This window comes from Chionomys nivalis, chromosome 10 (genome assembly GCF_950005125.1).
Source record: "Chionomys nivalis chromosome 10, mChiNiv1.1, whole genome shotgun sequence".
NCBI classification, from domain to species: Eukaryota; Metazoa; Chordata; class Mammalia; order Rodentia; family Cricetidae; genus Chionomys; species Chionomys nivalis.
This window is the reverse complement of record NC_080095.1, coordinates 36,688,092-36,705,789: the sequence shown is the minus strand read 5'-3', so window position 1 is coordinate 36,705,789 and position 17,698 is coordinate 36,688,092. Positions and strand designations below refer to the sequence as shown.

At 41.8% G+C, this 17,698-nt stretch overlaps 1 protein-coding gene across 34 annotated transcripts in view; it reads left to right on the top strand.

Annotated features, from left to right (window-relative positions):
• Nrxn3 (neurexin 3) overlaps positions 1–17,698 on the top strand; it is a 1,560,627-nt gene that overhangs the window by 440,877 nt on the left and 1,102,052 nt on the right. For 19 of the 34 annotated variants that reach the window (XM_057782568.1, XM_057782543.1, XM_057782542.1 and 16 more), the window contains exons 5-6: positions 8,760–9,061; positions 14,728–14,889. In XM_057782568.1, the coding sequence (XP_057638551.1) occupies positions 8,760–9,061; positions 14,728–14,889 (464 nt within the window). Of the gene's footprint in view, positions 1–8,759; positions 9,062–12,885; positions 12,910–14,727; positions 14,890–17,698 lie in introns of all 34 variants that reach the window. The other 15 variants (XR_009057835.1, XR_009057834.1, XM_057782536.1 and 12 more) reach the window with 1 other exon arrangement.

Here is a 17,698-nt window from a genome sequence, read left to right as displayed (position 1 = left end):
TTATTGTAATGCCTCTTTCTATGTTTGTTGGGTTCTAAGGTGAAAGTCATAATTCTCTACTTGATTTCTGATCCTGTTGTGTAATAGATTTGACCGTGACATCTTGGGTCAGGCCTAGGCTCTAAACGTCAGTTTAGCTGCATTTTCTGCTCAGGCCTTTCCCTTGGCCCAGCATTCAGCTTGACATTCCTTTTACATTTCCCTGTGAATTAGAACCACTAGCTCAGTAGTCAGCAGGAAAACTAGAGAACTGCAGGCCTCTTCTTGTATAGCTCTGGTGGGCTTACAACATGAGGGATCCTAGCAGACTCACAAACCTGAAGGATGGGTAGGTTTAAAAGAGAGAGACCCCTTCCTGCCACCACTATGGTAGCAGTGATTGCCTAACTGAGAAAAGCAAGGTTCTGTGTGTCGGACCTTTCAAGTGTTTAAAACAGGTCAATCATGTTCCCTCTCATTGAAGAAAAGATTGTGCAAAGGAACCAACAAGACTAAAGTATTACTTTCAAACTCTGCTCCAGTGAAGCAGGAGGAAAAGTTGTCCAGACACCGTAGGGATGGAGGAATAGATTCCTGTCTATAATATAAAGTGTTCTATTTGTGGTTATTGCTTGGCCCACAATTAAAAAGAGAAGTGGTTAGTGGAAAAAATACGTAATTAGTTTGACTCACATGCATCCTAGTGGCTAAGGGTAAATAAAATTTGCGGCATATTACATAAATTATTCTAAGTGGCTGGCAGTCGATCGTATGCAACACAACTGGATTCTTCACAGCTGGCTTTCTAGCAGGAGCCATTCTTCCTTGGAAATGTCTTCCAGAGCCTTCTTACCTCGGTGGCTATTGTCCTCTGTCTGAATCTCAGGCAAGAATAATGGAGGTGCTCAGATGGGAAAGACTTCCTTTGCTGGCTTCCCAACCCCAGTGCTAGGGGACTGTGGCCCCACACTGGGTCGCGAACCACGTGCAGGTACCTGCTGATCACCCCCTGAGCTTTCTTAGGAGTCCACAAAATGCTGCTTCTTGGGACTGCCATTTCATTCAGCCCTTTATAAGTGAACTCTAAGCAGTTAAAATGTAATCTCCTGTCCACACAGGACTGCTGATCCACACATGTTGTATCCTTCCATGTGACTGCATCATGAGATGCTCATCACATTGAACTATGATTCTGTGTCTGTGCTTACATTCCCAACAGCTATGATAGCTAATATTTCAAAGACTGGGAACTGAGCCAAGGTCTTGGTGGTCTTCACGCCGTATTAGTTATTTTGTGTGGTTGTGGCAAAGATACTCGGCACAAATGATTTAAGGAGGAAATATTTGTTTTATCTCATGTTTCTGAGGGTTTCCATTTCGGAGGGTCTCCACCCATCACTGTGGGAAAGACATGGTAGGATGACACAGTTCATGGCAGCTGGAACCTGTGAAAAGGTTCCTCACTTGCTGGCAGACCAGGAAGCAGTGAGGGTGACAGGAACCAGGGGCTGGGTAGACCTTTCAAAGACCTGCTGCCAGGAACCTATTTCAGTCAGCGAGGCTGCCACCTCCTAAGGGTCTCAAAGTCCCCCAGTCCTCCAGTATAGCACTATGACCTGGAGAATAAACACTCATAACATGAGCTAGTGTGGGGGGGCATATCAAACTCCAACTACAACACATACCACGTATCAACTGAACAAATGCTATGCATTGCTTATTTTCATTAGGAAGATAATTCAATAACAATTAGGAAATTTAAGAAAAAGCCAAATTCCTGTTGATTTCAGTAAATTGAGAAACTGAAAGTCAGATCCAAATCTTCCAATTGAAAACCTTTACTAGTACAACCCATGCATCAAATTAATAGTACCACTGTCTGGGTTGTGCCATTAGTATGAGCATGGCAGTCCCTGGAACTCAACAGACATTCAAAACAATTTACCTTTAGGGCTTTTCTTCTTTTTGTAAAAGGTCACTCAATTATTCCTCTCTCCTGGGACTTGGTACATCACCAACACAGGGCATACCTGTGACTTTTACTCCTTACAGGGATGAGCAAAAATTTAAATGTATTATAATGCAATCGAGAGCCAAGCCAGGGCTTCAGCATGCCGTTAGCTTTCTAGTGATTTCACTGAAGTGTGGTTTTCCGGGCCATTCCTTCACGGATGGAGAGAACTTTCCTCACTAGGATGCAGGCTGTTTATTTTCCAAGTGACAACTTGATTTACTGTTTCCCTTCTCATCACTTTCAAGAAGTCTCTGCAGGCTGGTGAGGGACCCAGGCAGTGTGCGAAAGCCCGTTTGTTTCTCTGCTGCCTCTTTCCTATGAACAGTCTAAGGACAGGGGTTAGAGACGGCCCAAGGAGGTCAGATTTCTGTGTGTTTTTCTTTGTAGTGTGGCTTGCTCATAGTGACATAGATACTACTATATACTGGTATCCTCCCCAACATACCCATGCAATGAATGTGGCAAGCTGAGGATTCTGTCGATTTTCTTTGGCGACTGCAGTTAGGTCTGTCTTCATGCTTTGTTTGGCTTCAAAATATCGTGTAAGGAGAAAGGTTCAGGCACAGTCAGAATCGCAGTCATGTGAGTCTGTTGTCATCTAACCCACATGAGGATATGTTCTTTCTCAGATGTGAGTGCTATGTGCAGTCAGGTTTTGCACAGTAGACATCAGTCCAGCAAGGAGCTTTACTTTCTTCTCAGTGTGCAAATACACTCCACACAGAGCCTGACAGGCCACTTGAGTCTTGTATCGGCTCCCAGCTCTGAAAGGCCTTTAAAGGGAGGTGTTCTGGTTTTTATGTTAGCTTTTTAACATGTTGCATGGAAAAGGAACAGAGTCGCCGGCACAGTGATTCCTACTTGGCTGATGGCTGATTCGCCTGTTTCAGCGCCTTTCAGAATTGAGTAGATGTGAAGTCCTGTTCCCTTTGTGTCATCTCTTCTCCTCTCGGGAACAGGCGGAATACTTGTGAATTTGTCAACTCTCCCTTCCCCACAGTCGTGTCCCCACTGCTTTGGGCTCCTTGCATCATTCACCTTCTCAAGGCCTTTTCTGCCTTGAGGAGCAGTGGGCAGAGTAGTCATGTGATCTGTGAAACCATAGCTAGGGAAGCCATTATTTCCTACTGCGGGCACCGGGAGCCAGCCTCATAGGACCTCTGCTGTTTGTGGACTTGGACAGCCGGAATGAGACTGCAGACCAGTCTGAGGCCCCAGGCCAACCCTTTGTCAAGTAGGGAGGGCAGCACAGCCCGTGTGTTTTTGCGCCTCATTAGTTCTGGGTGGGCCAAGCCAGAATGGGCAGCCAGGGTTATCTTTGCATCAGTGCAGACTGAAGTACTGTAGGTCTGGATGAGGCCAATTTGAAGGACAAAGGATGGCCTGATGTGCGCGCAGCTTCATCTCCGGGGCTCATTATGGGGAAGGTTGGCTTCGCTCGCTGTCTGGAGCACAGCAGGTGTTCGGCGCAGGGCCACTGGTTTTAGCCACTCCGGAGGGGGTTGCATTTTAATAAGCTCTTTCAAGTGTCTGATTTTTTTCCACCAGAGAATTTAGAGGAAACTTCAGGCTCCTCTTCTACTTCCCTGTCTAGATTCCTCCGGCCTGGATGGTTCTTCCCGGGCCACCATCACTGATTTCACCGTTTGACAGGTTGAGTGTCACTCAGCTGCAGGACCTCATACAGTGGGTGCTCCGCACCTGTCCTGAGAATTTGAGGCACAACACAATGAATAGCTAAAGCAGTGGATTGAAAATCAATTCCAGTACTGTGGGATTGGAAGAACCATTTCCTACTGTCTTGGCCAATCCCTCCAATGTCCCTTCACCTCTTCTTCCTTACAGTGTCTCTACTTCACCACATTGGTATGAACACATCACCCTGGTCTCATGGACTGCTGGGAGAATAGAGTAGAGTTAAGAAAGCATTTGGAAATGCATGACACATCCGAGTCCCTCCTTACCCAGTACCGATATGTTTCTCATTTGAGTACCCTCTCTACAATACCATGCCATTTCTCTTAGCTGTTTCTGCTAGAGATATTTTGCTTCCTTATGTTCATGGCCAGTAAAATTTAAACTCCACTCCATGAATTATATACATGAATAGGCTTAGCTCCTCTAGGCAACTCATGGGAAAGGAGTTCAAATGTGTTTGTAAAAAATTGTGTGATCTTTTAGTAAAAATTGAGCTCCTTTCATTCCTATCGGAAAAATATGCAATGGGCCAAGCTTGATATACATGCCTTTTAACTTTAGCATTGTGACCTTTGAAGGGTCAGATTGTCCTCCTGACTTTGGCTACATTGTGAGTAGGAGGGTATCATGAGCCCATGTGTCAAAACTAAACCCAACAGCAACCAAACAATGAATTATTCAACAATTTCCAACAACTATCTGTCTGTCTGTCCTCCCACTCCCCGTTCTTGATCTACAGACATAGCAACTATCTGTCTGTTCCCCCACCCCTGTATCTTGATTTATAGACATATTTGGGGTTTAAGACACCAAGCCACAAAGCCACACTTTTCATACTTCACAGTAAAAAAATATTACACCGGGTATTTTTGAACTGCTGTGGAATTTCTCTGAGAGTTATTATTCTATGAATCACTAGTTGGATGATTTTTATTTTGGAATGGTGGAGAGCAGAATTGAATAAATGCTTGTTAATGCTATATATATATATATATTTCAGTACTTTGATTAGCAAGCTATTTGAAAAATCCGTACTTCACATACCTTACACAGACTGATTTAAAACTCCCCAGCTAGACATATCTCCATTCCATCTAGTGTTCTAGCAAATGGATAAGTACAAACCATGGGCAAATGCTTTCTGTCTGCTTTTCACACGGCGACAACAACATTTTTATTTTACTACGTACACAATAGATAGTAAACTTTGGCGCGATAGCGTTTAGATGGATCTCAACAGCCTGTTAGCTGGGTTAGTGCCTTCTCTCTTGCCAAGCCATGGCTGTATGCTAAGCTGCTGGGTGCTGTGTTACATAATCCCCTGCATTCATTTTCTCCACCTGTTTAGCTTGAATACATACAAGGTGACTGCATTCTCCTTTCAAACCTCCTTCTCACCACAAACATCAGGGACAGAAAATGAATTTGAAGTTCTGTTGCCTTTTTTTTTTTCCCCAGTAGAATTTTTGGAGAATTCAATCAACTCAGAAATGTATTTTGTCACTATCTGGTTCTGCCCTTTTGGTTATGTTGACTGTCAGCCCAATATGGTTTTCAAGGTGATAAGAATATGCTTGAGTCTCAGCTACTGGAACAAATTAAGATAGGTCAGGGTCTTGGGAGAAAAAGAATCTCCACTGTGAGGGTGCGCAACAGGATGATTTTCCAAAAGTCCTTCTCCGTCTCATTCCTAGACTTTATTGGCTCTGAGAGAATGGGGCATGCACTCCTCTCAAAACTCATGGAGCTTAAATCCCATGAACCAAAGCTGAAATAAATTTGTTAATCTAGCATATGATTTGGAGAGGACCCCAGAGCAGTCTATTGTTTTTTAATGGACACCTGCTGGGATGAGAAATATGGGAAGTTGGGATGATGTCATTCTTGATCCCCAGCTCTGGCCCAGGGAAGAGGTAAACTGAAGGAATGCACAATTTAGTGGCGAAATCAGAGAGGCTGTGAACTCTTTGACAACCTTTATTAGATACTTGCAATGGAAGACACTTGGCTACGTACAATTTTCTTTGCAATATTAGTATATATAAGCATGTGATTTGCATAGACAATGCAAATTCTCATTTTATATAATTTATTTATTATGGGTATTCTGTTTTCTGTGGCAATGCTACCATTTGTTTTTCTTTGTGTGGCCTTCTAGATTAAAAAAAAAATCTCCTGTTTTAAATATATTCAGAATGCACAGAGAAAAAGGAAACATTTCTTTTGGTAAGCACATGTGATTAACCTTGGGAGAGAGGAGTTGGTTTATAGCTCACTTTACCTAGTGTCAGTTTGGTTTCCAAGTCCACAGCTCTGTGGAACCACTCTCAGCCTTAGAGGAGTCAATTGGAAGTCCATAGCTATTCTGAATAACAGTCACAGGGATACCTAAAGACCAGAGGTCCTTAAAGTCCTGATTACCATATCCTGTGTCATCTTGGGCACCCACTTATTCCTTTGCATCAGTTTCTTCCTTAATGAAATAAAAGCATTAAATAAGACAATCCCTAAAATAACTCACAACTTGAAATTTTATTATTTTGATGGATTCTTCTAATTATATAAAAATATTAAGCACAGTCTAGCACATTAAATAATATCCTGATACCTTGCTGGTTCGTGTCAAGGCTTTCACCTTTGAAGGGTCCTCCATGATTAAAATAAGCTCTGCTTTGCTCTCTTTGTTGCTCATCCTAGTTCAGGGGGCACAATGATTAACTTAGGTTTTCAGAGACGATGCCCGTTGGTACCAGGGACCACACAACAGCTGTGCTTGTCCCTCTCTGTAGAGAAAGAGCAGAGTTGTGATAAGTGCGTGTGGCTGTCATCTATTCTAAATCAGAGACATTCCCAGGTCTTTTGTTTAGTTGTACTTTAACACACATGCCTCTCCACAAATGAGAGGAGACGCTGTGATAGTAGATAGGGCACTAGAGGATTAGACCGAGTATATTTCAAATACACAGACACTGTCAAGTCTCAGCTTCCTGACTTTCTGAGGCTACTTTTGAGAAAACGTACCAGACATAAATATGTGCCAAGTGTTACTTGTTTGTTTATTACACCCACCCACCCCCACACACAAATAGACATACACATATATGAATGGGCATACACATGTATGGATGGACACACATGCACACATATGGATTAGCATACACACACGCACACACACACACATATATATGGAAACATGCACACATATACTTGCTACAATTTAGCCATCTATAGGTTGCAAAGTACCTTTGCTTATGACTGTAAGTATACATGATTTTGTAACATGTGGAAGAAACTTCATTTCTTTTTCTTTTTCTTTTTCTTTTTTTCTTTTTTTTTTTTTTTTTTTGGAGTTTTGGAGACAGGGTTTCTCCGTAGCTTTTGGTTCCTGTCCTGGAACTAGCTGGAACTAGACCAGGCTGGCCTCGAACTCCCAGAGATCCGCCTGCCTCTGCCTCCCGAGTGCTGGGATTAAAGGCCTGCGCCATCACCGCCCGGCGAAACTTCATTTCTTTGATAACTCTTGAGGATTTGTAATTTGAATTCTTGCTTGAACAGCATTGGTGCTGTGATGTTATGATTAATTTAACTTGCTATCTATAGTGGCTTTTGTCTTCCAACATAATAAGAGTGACTGCTGTACTTTGTTTTATTATGATTTGAAAATACGCGTTTTATTTTGCTTAAGTAATTTGTGTAGAACTGATGTGGTTGATAGGAATCATAGGTAAGGTAAATTTAGCTTTGGTTTGTAAGTTTGAAATATAGGTTAGCTAAGAGAAAATAAAATTTCCCTATCCACAGTTTGTTGCCCCCAATCTTTAAATTGAAAATATATATCTAGATGTATCTAATTGCTAATTTTCTTTCATTAATTAAGTTCTTTTAAATAGCAGCTGACAGAGCCTGATATGAAATGCTACATTCAGAGTGTGCCTAACAAGAAGGCACATAGAAGTTCACACAAAATTGTGAATATTATAAACCACAAATTAATCAAATTAGCTGTATGTTATTCTCTTAACTTAAAAAGCATACTTTGTAGCTACCTAGAAGTTCAAGCTCCAGTTTGGAAGTTTTGACTCCTTAGGAAATAGTGATACAGGCAGAATAGGCACCCGGCTGGTTCTGAGCCCATGGCCTTCCCTGTCTCTTCCCACATTCAAGCTTTGTCGTTCATTGCAAGGTATCTAGGATTAATGCCTGTGGGTGCCACAGTCTACACAGCAAGCTTTGTCTACCGATTTGTAGACACCAGCACCATGTTTTACTTTCAGAAGACAATGAGTCCAGATCAGATGCTTCCTCAGACAGACTTTGGATAAGGAATTTCAAGGTGCCAATATCAGTGGTCTTGGAAGAATATACAGATTACACAGGAATCCTACCCTGGCCTTGTCATCCTTGGGGGGGGGGGGTGGATATGATTGTGTCAAGAGCACGTTCCAGTCAGGAAGGGGTGATCTGAGATGAAACCTCTTACCTGCCCAGAGCACAAGGCCTCTTTGCTTGAATCTAAGGGTTGCGTTGCTTTCTGGACAAAGCTTATTACCATATTTCATGCTTGCCCTTTTCCTCACCTGACCTTCTCTAGCCCAATCTTCTACTTAAAATCCCAGTGATATTTCATGTGGCTCCTGACTTTACCACAGAAACCACAATTAGCTAGGTTTCTGATGCACAGAAATCAAAACCAAATCTATTTGGGTAATTAATTTCAAGTTATTATTTAATAAAATTTACCACGAGCTAAGGAGTTCTTTGTTTAAAAGGACCATTAATTATCTATTCTGAACCAGATCTTTTGCAAGCGTTTAAATACCATTCCTGATGCAGACAATGGGAGCCCCACTTGAACATTTTGAATAAATTTTCTCCACAGGTTTTTCTTCCAGAACATTTGAAGGAAAGACAGTCCGCTCCTTTGAACTGTTTTGTTTGTTTTCTACTGTTGTATGGACATAGTTTCTCTGTAGTCAGTTTTCCTATTTTCCGTAGTTAAGTAGGAGCTGCCTAAAGTAGAATCTTGCCTTCCAAGGCATGACCACTTTGTCTTTTTCTTCACCCACAGCTCGAGAGGAGAACGTGGCCACTTTCCGAGGCTCAGAGTACCTGTGCTATGACCTGTCTCAGAACCCCATCCAGAGCAGCAGTGACGAAATCACCCTCTCCTTTAAGACCTGGCAACGCAATGGGCTCATCCTACATACGGGCAAGTCGGCCGACTATGTTAACCTAGCTCTGAAGGATGGCGCGGTCTCCTTGGTCATTAACCTGGGGTCCGGGGCCTTTGAGGCTATTGTGGAGCCCGTGAATGGGAAATTCAACGACAACGCCTGGCATGATGTCAAAGTGACACGCAATCTCCGGCAGGTAATGGCCGGGGGACAGCGAGGCTAGAAAGCCCATCTTAGGCAAACACTTGGTGGGGCAGGTGACTGGTGAGGTGTCGAAGGCTAGGGATTTGGATGTAGACACGTGAAAGCCTAACTTTCTCCAAGTTTTTGCAATTTCACAAGGAAAACCGATTCCGCTATTTTTCTCCGTATACTTTAATTCTCCATTTGTACTTGTTATTTAAGAAAAAAATGACAGTTGTATAGATAATAAAAATGATAAGTACTTCCATCCTTATTATTCTGCTTTCCTTTTATCATTTTCTTAATTACATTCAAATCTTATCATAGTGTTGTTAAATTCAATTAGGGACAGCATTTTGCTTCCACAGCTTGATGGATTGTCCTCATTCTTTGAGTATTTGTTTCCTTTTTAATTAAGTTAGCCATTGCCATGATGTCATAATAATTTTAATTCACTCCAAGGAGAAAAACAACAGCTTCCCCCCCCCCCACCCCGTTCTATTAATTTACCACCCCTCCCCACCTTTGTTTATTATTTATTTATTTTTCTTCTCCCACTGTTACGTGAACCTCTAGCCTTGGAATTAATTAGCAGGGATCTTTCTGAAGTCATGTTTCTCTATTTCCTGGATGCTGTGGTCCTACCTCACTGCCCTTGTCTCTACCTCCAAGTCTCTTCAGTTGCCCGGGAAGCCCGGCAAATGGAAGCACCCAAATAAAAATGCCAACTTCGGAGCAGCTTTCCCGGTGCTGTGCGTGCTTGAGAACTCCCATCGCTTGTGGATTCTAAGCAGGCAATGCTGTCAGGTGACACCACGCCCAGAAAGCCCAAGCCAAGCGAAGTTGTTTTCCATGTCCTTACTAATAATGATAATAATCAAACCTTATCAGTGCACATCAGCAAAAGAAAAGCGTTTCCCGTCAAAGCTAAGGTCTGTGCTGAGATTGCCTCTTTCATGTTGCTATTTTCAGTTGGTGTTTTTCTCCGCTTGTAAATTTGTCACACAAACCAGTTGGACAGCATTCATCCTTTATTAATCAGAAAACGGTATGCAAATTTCCAGAAAGTGCTTATCAAATTTTCTTCTGCAATATGATTGATTTAACACCGTCTCGTGTAAACATGAAAGCAGAAGACATGACAGGTGTTTGCATATGTTTTCTGTTTGATAAAAGTATGAATCCTAAGAAACGCTCAACAAATGGCGGAGGCTGACAGGCACTGGAAACACATTACAGTCAAAACACTCATCCACACATTTAAGTCTATCCAGGAAGCCAACTGATTGGAAGATCCCATTCTGTTTATAGTGAAGTTGTCACGTAAACAAGACTTAGAGTCCCCAACATTTTCACCACAGAGGAATTCAAATTTTATGAGTCATCATCCTATGATTTCCCTTCAAGGTCAAATACGTAAGTGCTTTTTGTTCATCACCTCCCTTCCTCGCTACCCAGAGGAACTTCTTAACAATCAAGAGATGCCCAAATCAAATTTCTATTTGCAGACAATGTATCTGGGCTGTGAACTCTAGAACAAAACCTGAAATAGGGCCTTTTGCCAATTTTGATTGGCATGCCCTTAGAATGTTAGTCATCTGAGAGGAAACTTTATGTTCTGGGTATCTTTATCAGGTCACTGGTTTCTTCAATTTGATTCTCTTGCTCCCACCCCACATACTTCCTACTTATTCAGTAACCACTAAAACACTTTTCCAAGAGTGTCAAGCCATAGTTAAGCCCTTTAAAACGAGCAGAAAATTTAACTATAATTCAAATATTGTGATGTTTTGATTAGGAGCACCATGAGAAAAATCACCCTGTAGAGTTTCTAATGTATTCTAAGTTTGAAGGTCCAGCTCCTGTCTGTGTCTTTAGACAAGTCATTTGACCTTCCTCCATTAGAGTGCATTTGCAAACTCTGATGACAATGCTCCTGAGCCATGTGTGGTGGCTAAATATGCAAAATGCCTTCTGTTCCAGAAGGATTATGAGCTCATCCATGGTCTGGGTGCTAGATTTGCTGTGGCATGCAAGTGATTTACAAGCTGAGCATTCAGTCCCAGAGGTGACTATTTCTGCCTGCTGCCAAGGATGCAGGAAAATGGAGTTGCCTTTTCTAATTAAAACTGTTGAGTTCTTGAGATTTAGAGTATTGTATTTCTTAGCAGGAGAATCTTGATCTCAGGTTAAAAAAAAAAACCTCTAATGTATCACTTAAACTCACTGAAATCTAGATTCAAAGAAAGAGAGGGAGATAGATAGATAGAAAGAAGTTGATTTTTACAAATAAAGTTCATTCAGTCAATATTGTATAAACCAAGATTATTATTTTATCTATTGAAATATTTATATCATCCTTTTTGAGTTCCCTAGAATACATTAGAAAAATGGGAAGCCTCAGTGTATTTCAAATAAACTGTAAATGGCTTCATAAATATTTGATAACAAGCTGATGACAACCCATCTACTTTTTTGGCAAAATCTAATGCCTTTGGTAGGAAAAATTTATCTGAGAAAAACTAGCCTGGAATTTCATGAGAGTATCCGCTACCAAGGAGAGCAGAACTACTTCTTTCTTTTTCAGTGACCACCAAAATGTGATTCTGTCCCTAGGCCAACTCAAAGTCAAACCCAGATAGGAACATCAAATCAAAAGGTTTTGAATGTGGAATGCCTGTGCTTGTTCCAAGTTATAGTTGGGATTAGGAACTAAAACTCTTGTGTGTTCCTGTGTGCATATGGTTACACAGGGGAAGAATGTTGTCCTTTATCTTACTAGAACCCAAGGTCAAGTCTATCACGTGACTTGCTATACATCTAGGTTCCTCTTTTGGTAAGCATGTACACAAAACACATGGTAGGTCTTCCAGCCTTCCAGCCTTCCAGCTCAAAGAGTGCTGTTCATTTAGCATTTGAAAATTAGTAAAGAGAAGATTAATTGTAGCGAGGGTGTTTCTAATCATGTTTAAACTGCCATTCTTCCTGATACCAATTTTAAAAAATTGTTCAAAGGCTTAAAACTCGATGTTCCAGAGGAACAGTGGGTGAGATTTCTTCCCAGCCATTCCAGCAAAGTAAAGAAATTAATAACTTTATTGGGTAATAAACAATAAGTTTTTGGTGTAGCATTTTTATGACACAGATATTTTAAACTATAAGTAAAAGATATCCGAGAATATCCCCTCTGGCTTACAAATCTTTAGACATCAATGGGATGTGGAGAGCTAACAATTCAGTATAATCAAGTCTTGCTGTCTGAGGCTCTGTGTGGTAGGTAGCATTCAGCTCTTTTCAAGATGGCCCATCCGTGTAGCTAGATTCAGCTGTGAAAACAAATACTAACATATCATTAATATTTAGCTGTCTGCTTTTCTATGTATGGACTGGCATATTTGGGCGGGGTGGGGGTCTTTTCTTTCAGTCGAGGGGAATGTGAATGCATTTGTTAGAGGGTGGAAGGGAACCCTGGCAGCGTTCTTCTGAAGAGCCCTGGGAAGTAAGTACACCACTCATTCTCAGCAGTGAGGCTTGGTCTGAATCTGTATGGTCTCTGGAAGGGATGGGCGGTTGCCGTGACTGGTGGCTTAGTCCCCAAGCAAGGGTTCCCATAGAGTCCTGGTCTCATTGTCTCTCCCCACTCTCTTTCTGTGTTGGGTGCCTTTTTCTTTTTTCTTTTTTGAAAAACTAACCCAAGATCACTCATGCGATGTGTCATTTTACTAACCGACTAATGTACTAACACCCTAACGACTCATCTTTGTTTTTAGTTCTTTTGATTAACAATCGTTCTGTTCACAGTTTTTTAATTTCCTTTCTCCCCCCTTCTCCTCAAAGCACTCAGGCATCGGACACGCTATGGTAAACAAACTACATTGTATGGTAGATATCATTCTTATTGTCTTTTTTTGGGTTTGCTGTGTGTTGCCCCCCTTTCCCCCAACCCCCCTTTTGTCCTCTTTAGACGTACTTCCTCCTTCTTTTCAATTTTCTTTTGTTGTGAAATTAAATGCAAGCCTTTTTCTTTAAAAAAGAAAAAAAAAATAGAAGGAAACGTAGCTGTCCTGAAAATAGTAGTTATTCAAGTTTGGTGGGGACAGTCCCTTTTCTCCAGTTTTCTTTTGTTTGTTTGTTTTTCCCCCAAAGTTATTTTTTAAAGAAGTTTCTTCACTTAGTTCTATTTTTATTTACCTGTTTTGCAGCTCGAAATTACAGTCTAGGGATATCAGAGATTTCTACTGAGGACTTCCTTTTGCCTCTGTCTCCTTCTCTCTCTTCCTGCTTTCTCTGTCTCCTTCCCTGTGCCTTCCTCCCTCTTTCTGTCCCTTTATGTGGCTGTGGCTGCCACAGGTGATCTGAGGAGGAAAGTATGCTGCTTTCTCTAATCTTCCTCTCCCTTCTTTGACCTCACTCCTCACTTTGGCCAAAGGGAGTGCCACCAATTGTGTTTTTCATACACACTGCATGGCATGGTCCTGTCTCGTGGAAACCGCATCAGCATCAGAACCTGTCCCTCACTGACCTCTGTGTTACTAACAACTGGCAACCAACCATTAACCCAGTTCCACCCTCGTCTTTCTCCCTGCCCATCTTCATCTTCCTCTCATCTTTCATATATTTGGGGGTTGGGTTTGGACTTTTTCTTTTCTTTTTTTTTTCTTATTTCTTTTTTCTTCAGTGAGGGAGGTGGTAGGCAGGGGAAGTGTTATCCTTTAGTTTTAAGTGTTTTGTCTCCCCCTGCACCTCCATTTTGCTTTCCTTCGGTTTGTTTAATGCATGCACGTGTGGTGTGAATTTTGATTCTGTTATTTCATCCTTTCCCTCCCCCTGCCTTCTCTCTTGTCTCCAGATGATTTCTGCATGGGTGTGTCAATGTACGGTGTGTGCATGCCCTGAGGCCCCATCTTTTCTCTCTGCCTTCTGCTTATGGATGGTGGGTGTATGGGTGCTCATCCCCCCCATTGGCATTATTATTATTTTGGTTTATCATTGCCTCATCATTCATTTCTTTTTGTTAAAGTTGCTTTTTGAGTTTGGGTCATTTTTCTGTTGGTGGTGGTGATAGGTAAGGGAGGGCAGGGGTTGGTACCCCGGGATGGTCCATAGCATGTATCATTCTGGACATGTTAGAACAGAGACGTTCCTCATTCCTACCCTGAATGCATGTTTGTTAGTGTGGTGTGAACCATGAAAGAAACAAATAAAAAAAGAAAAGAAAAAAGGGGAAAAAATCACTAACAACCAAAGACCAACCCCTAACATATACCATTGTCGAATGTCTCCTTTGGTGTTTCTCATTACTACCATAAAAAAACAATCATAAGAAAAAAAAGCAATTACTTTTAGCAGTGAACTGAGACAAGTGATATCATCTAAGGGTGGTTCCATTTTCTAGCCTGACTCAATGAAGTATACAGTGGGTGGAACAAGGTACTCAGATTAGCCAATCTAACACAGTGTGCCATTAGCCACCAGGAAAGACTGTATGCTTGGGACATAGGAAGGCAGACCAGAAAATGGAACTCGACTGCACATACCAAAGTCAAGCCAAATTAGAAAGAATACCTCACCAAAAATCTTAATGGAGGAGAAACCACATGTAGGGAAGCCATTGAATTTTAATAGGATTGTAAGGTCATTGCTGGGATTTTTTTTCTTGTCCCTATGTCCCACTACCAGGTGACAATCTCTGTGGATGGTATCCTTACCACGACGGGTTACACTCAAGAGGACTACACCATGCTGGGCTCAGATGACTTCTTCTATGTTGGTGGAAGCCCAAGCACTGCAGACTTGCCAGGCTCCCCTGTGAGCAACAACTTCATGGGCTGCCTGAAAGAGGTAAGGCTGACATATGTCCACCGAGTAGGTGGGTGGTATGGCTAATTGGGAATAAAAAAGATCTCTAGACCAATGAATGTACCTGGCTGCTAACCTTTGCGTGCAATGAAATGCGGTGGAAGACCAGACTTTGAACTTTAAAGTAAAGGTCTCATCCTTTGGTTCAAGGTTGAGATTGTTGAGTAACCTTGGGTTTGCTACTTAACTATTCTATGGTTCTACTTCCTCCTCTAACTAATGAAGACCCTTCTTGTTCAGATACTGTGAGATGTGAATGAATCATGTACTGCAGATGACATCACAAGAATGTACATGAAGTTTGATCTTGTGTTTTTCACTCACCAAGTAGAGGAGCTATAGTTAGAAGTCACACAGTTTGTATGTCTTATCTGAAATAAAGCCTGTGTATTATTTTACCTTTTTTAATGTTGCAGTCCCCAAACATTTTTTTTTTCTCATTTGATGAAATAAGGGCAAAATTTTCCTGCATGTTACATTCACGCTCAGAAACATGGGCCTGCCTCTCTCTGTTTGCCTTCCCTGAAAGCTAGTCACTGGAGCAGCGAAAGAGCGGTAGGGCTTTGCCTTTCCTCATTTATTACCCTCTTAGCTGATAGGTTGAGACCTCTGTCTGAGAGCAGAGGCGCTTCAGTCAACTGCAAGTTCAGCCTCGGAGGTCAATTGTTGCGGCAGAAAGAATCAGCCTTGATTGGTGAGAGTTCTTTCACTGCACTCTGTCATTGAAGCGGTGCACTGGACATTTTCTTTAAACTAAGCTTGATTGCCTGAGATATCCATGCCATTTCCCTAGGGAAATTCCTTGAGAGTCTGATGGTGTTGCTTCTTCTAGATAAAGATTTCTTGTGACATCTTGTGAGCCTCCTCCTGGGGCATATGCTTTGTTCTTATTGTAGTTATTTGGAGTCTATTGAACAGTGGGCATGCGGGTAATGATATTACCCATGGAGTTATCAGTGGTACGAGATGATGAAGAGGCATTGCCTTGACTGTACCCGGCACACAGTAGGTGGACAGAAAAGATTTATTGCATATGCTGACTTTTCAAGCAACCACAGCGGGCCTTTAACTGGGCTGGTATTTAACCTTGGTGACTCTTTGTAAGCAGTGGTTTCTGGGCTCAAAGACATTATAGTCTGGGGAGGGAAATTAGATCGGTAAGTGAATAATTAGAGCACAGGACCATGTGTTCAGTGCCGCAGACTAAATGTTCCGATTGAGCAGAGGAAGCAGATAAATTTTAGGTGGGAGTCACTTATAGCGAAGAAGTGACATTGGAGGCAACACTTGCTGCAACTAAGCATGTGTGAGTTGAGAGGAAGAGGTGGAAAGCAAGGCACGGCATAGAAAAGGAAATTCCAGTTACAGCTTATGTTACTCTTGGTCTGAAGGACAAATGGAGAGGAAACCCCAAACTGCTTCCCTTTTTTTGACAGTGTTTACCTCAGCTTCTGCTGGCTTTGGGGATGCCCCTGTTGTTTCTGGAGAAGTTATGTTAAGCACACAGCACTTGCTCGCTGGGATTTGCTCCTATTTGAATAGACTAAGGACATACACTATTCAGAGTTTGATGAGCCTTGAGAGACTCTAAAACCCTGCTAAATTCACACTGGTTTGGATTGCACTCTCATTAGAAAATGATTGCAACATTTCTGCCACCAAGGACTTGGCTCAGGAATGCATCAAAGATTGATTGACATGGCACAGTCCTTCATTTTTCTGTGGGGTAACAGCCCTGAACATGGAGTTTCCTGGAGTGGACATAGGGGTCACGTTTCCCCTATATCCAGTTACATAAATCATCTCCAAATTATATTTGGAAACAAAGGAACAATTTACTAGCTTCAGTATTTTTATCTATTAATTAGGAAATATTAATTAGCTCTGAGCATTTTGGATCATGTAGAAAAATAGCATGACACATATGATGATTTTACCCATGAAGATTAAAACAAAATGCACAATATATCTACATATATCTACACACACACACACACACACACACACACACACACACACATATATATATATATACATACATACATGCTTGCATATATAAAAACAGAAAGTGGGAGGGAGGGAAGAAGACAGGAGAGAGAGAGAGAGAGAGAGAGAGAGAGAGAGAGAGAGAGAGAGAGAGAGACAAAGAGAAAGAGAGAGGAGACTAGGTGAAAAACCGGAAACCCTTCAGAAGTCTATTTGATGTCATTAAATAGTTTGCAACTTTGCGGGGCTAGCATGAGGACATACTTTGAGCCCCAGAACGCACATGAAAGATGAAAACCATAAGGCACAGTTTAAGCTTTTAATTCTAGTGCTGAGGAGGTAGAAACCGGAGGTGACTCAAAGCTTGCTGGCACAAAGCCTTTGGTGGCGACCCCCACCTTTAATCCCAGCACTCAGGATACAGACGCAGAGGCAGGCAGATCTCTGAGTTTGAGGTCAACCAATAGAGCATGTTCCAGGACAGTCAGGGGTACACAAAGAAACCCTGTCTCAAAAAAGACAGTCAGACAGACAGACAGACAGACACAAAAAAACAAGCAGCCCCTACAAAAACAAAAACAAAAAACAAAAAATGACTTGCTGGCCAGACAGTAAAGCCAAATCTGTGAACTCCAGTTTCAGTGAGAGATTGCTGTCTTTAAAATTGAAGTGGACGGTGACTGAGAGAATCATCTGAGGTCAACTTCTAGCCTACACACACACAAGCACATTGCATATATATATGAGCACACACACACAAAGTGAAGCAATTGAGAATGACATCTGCATACATACAAAAACATGT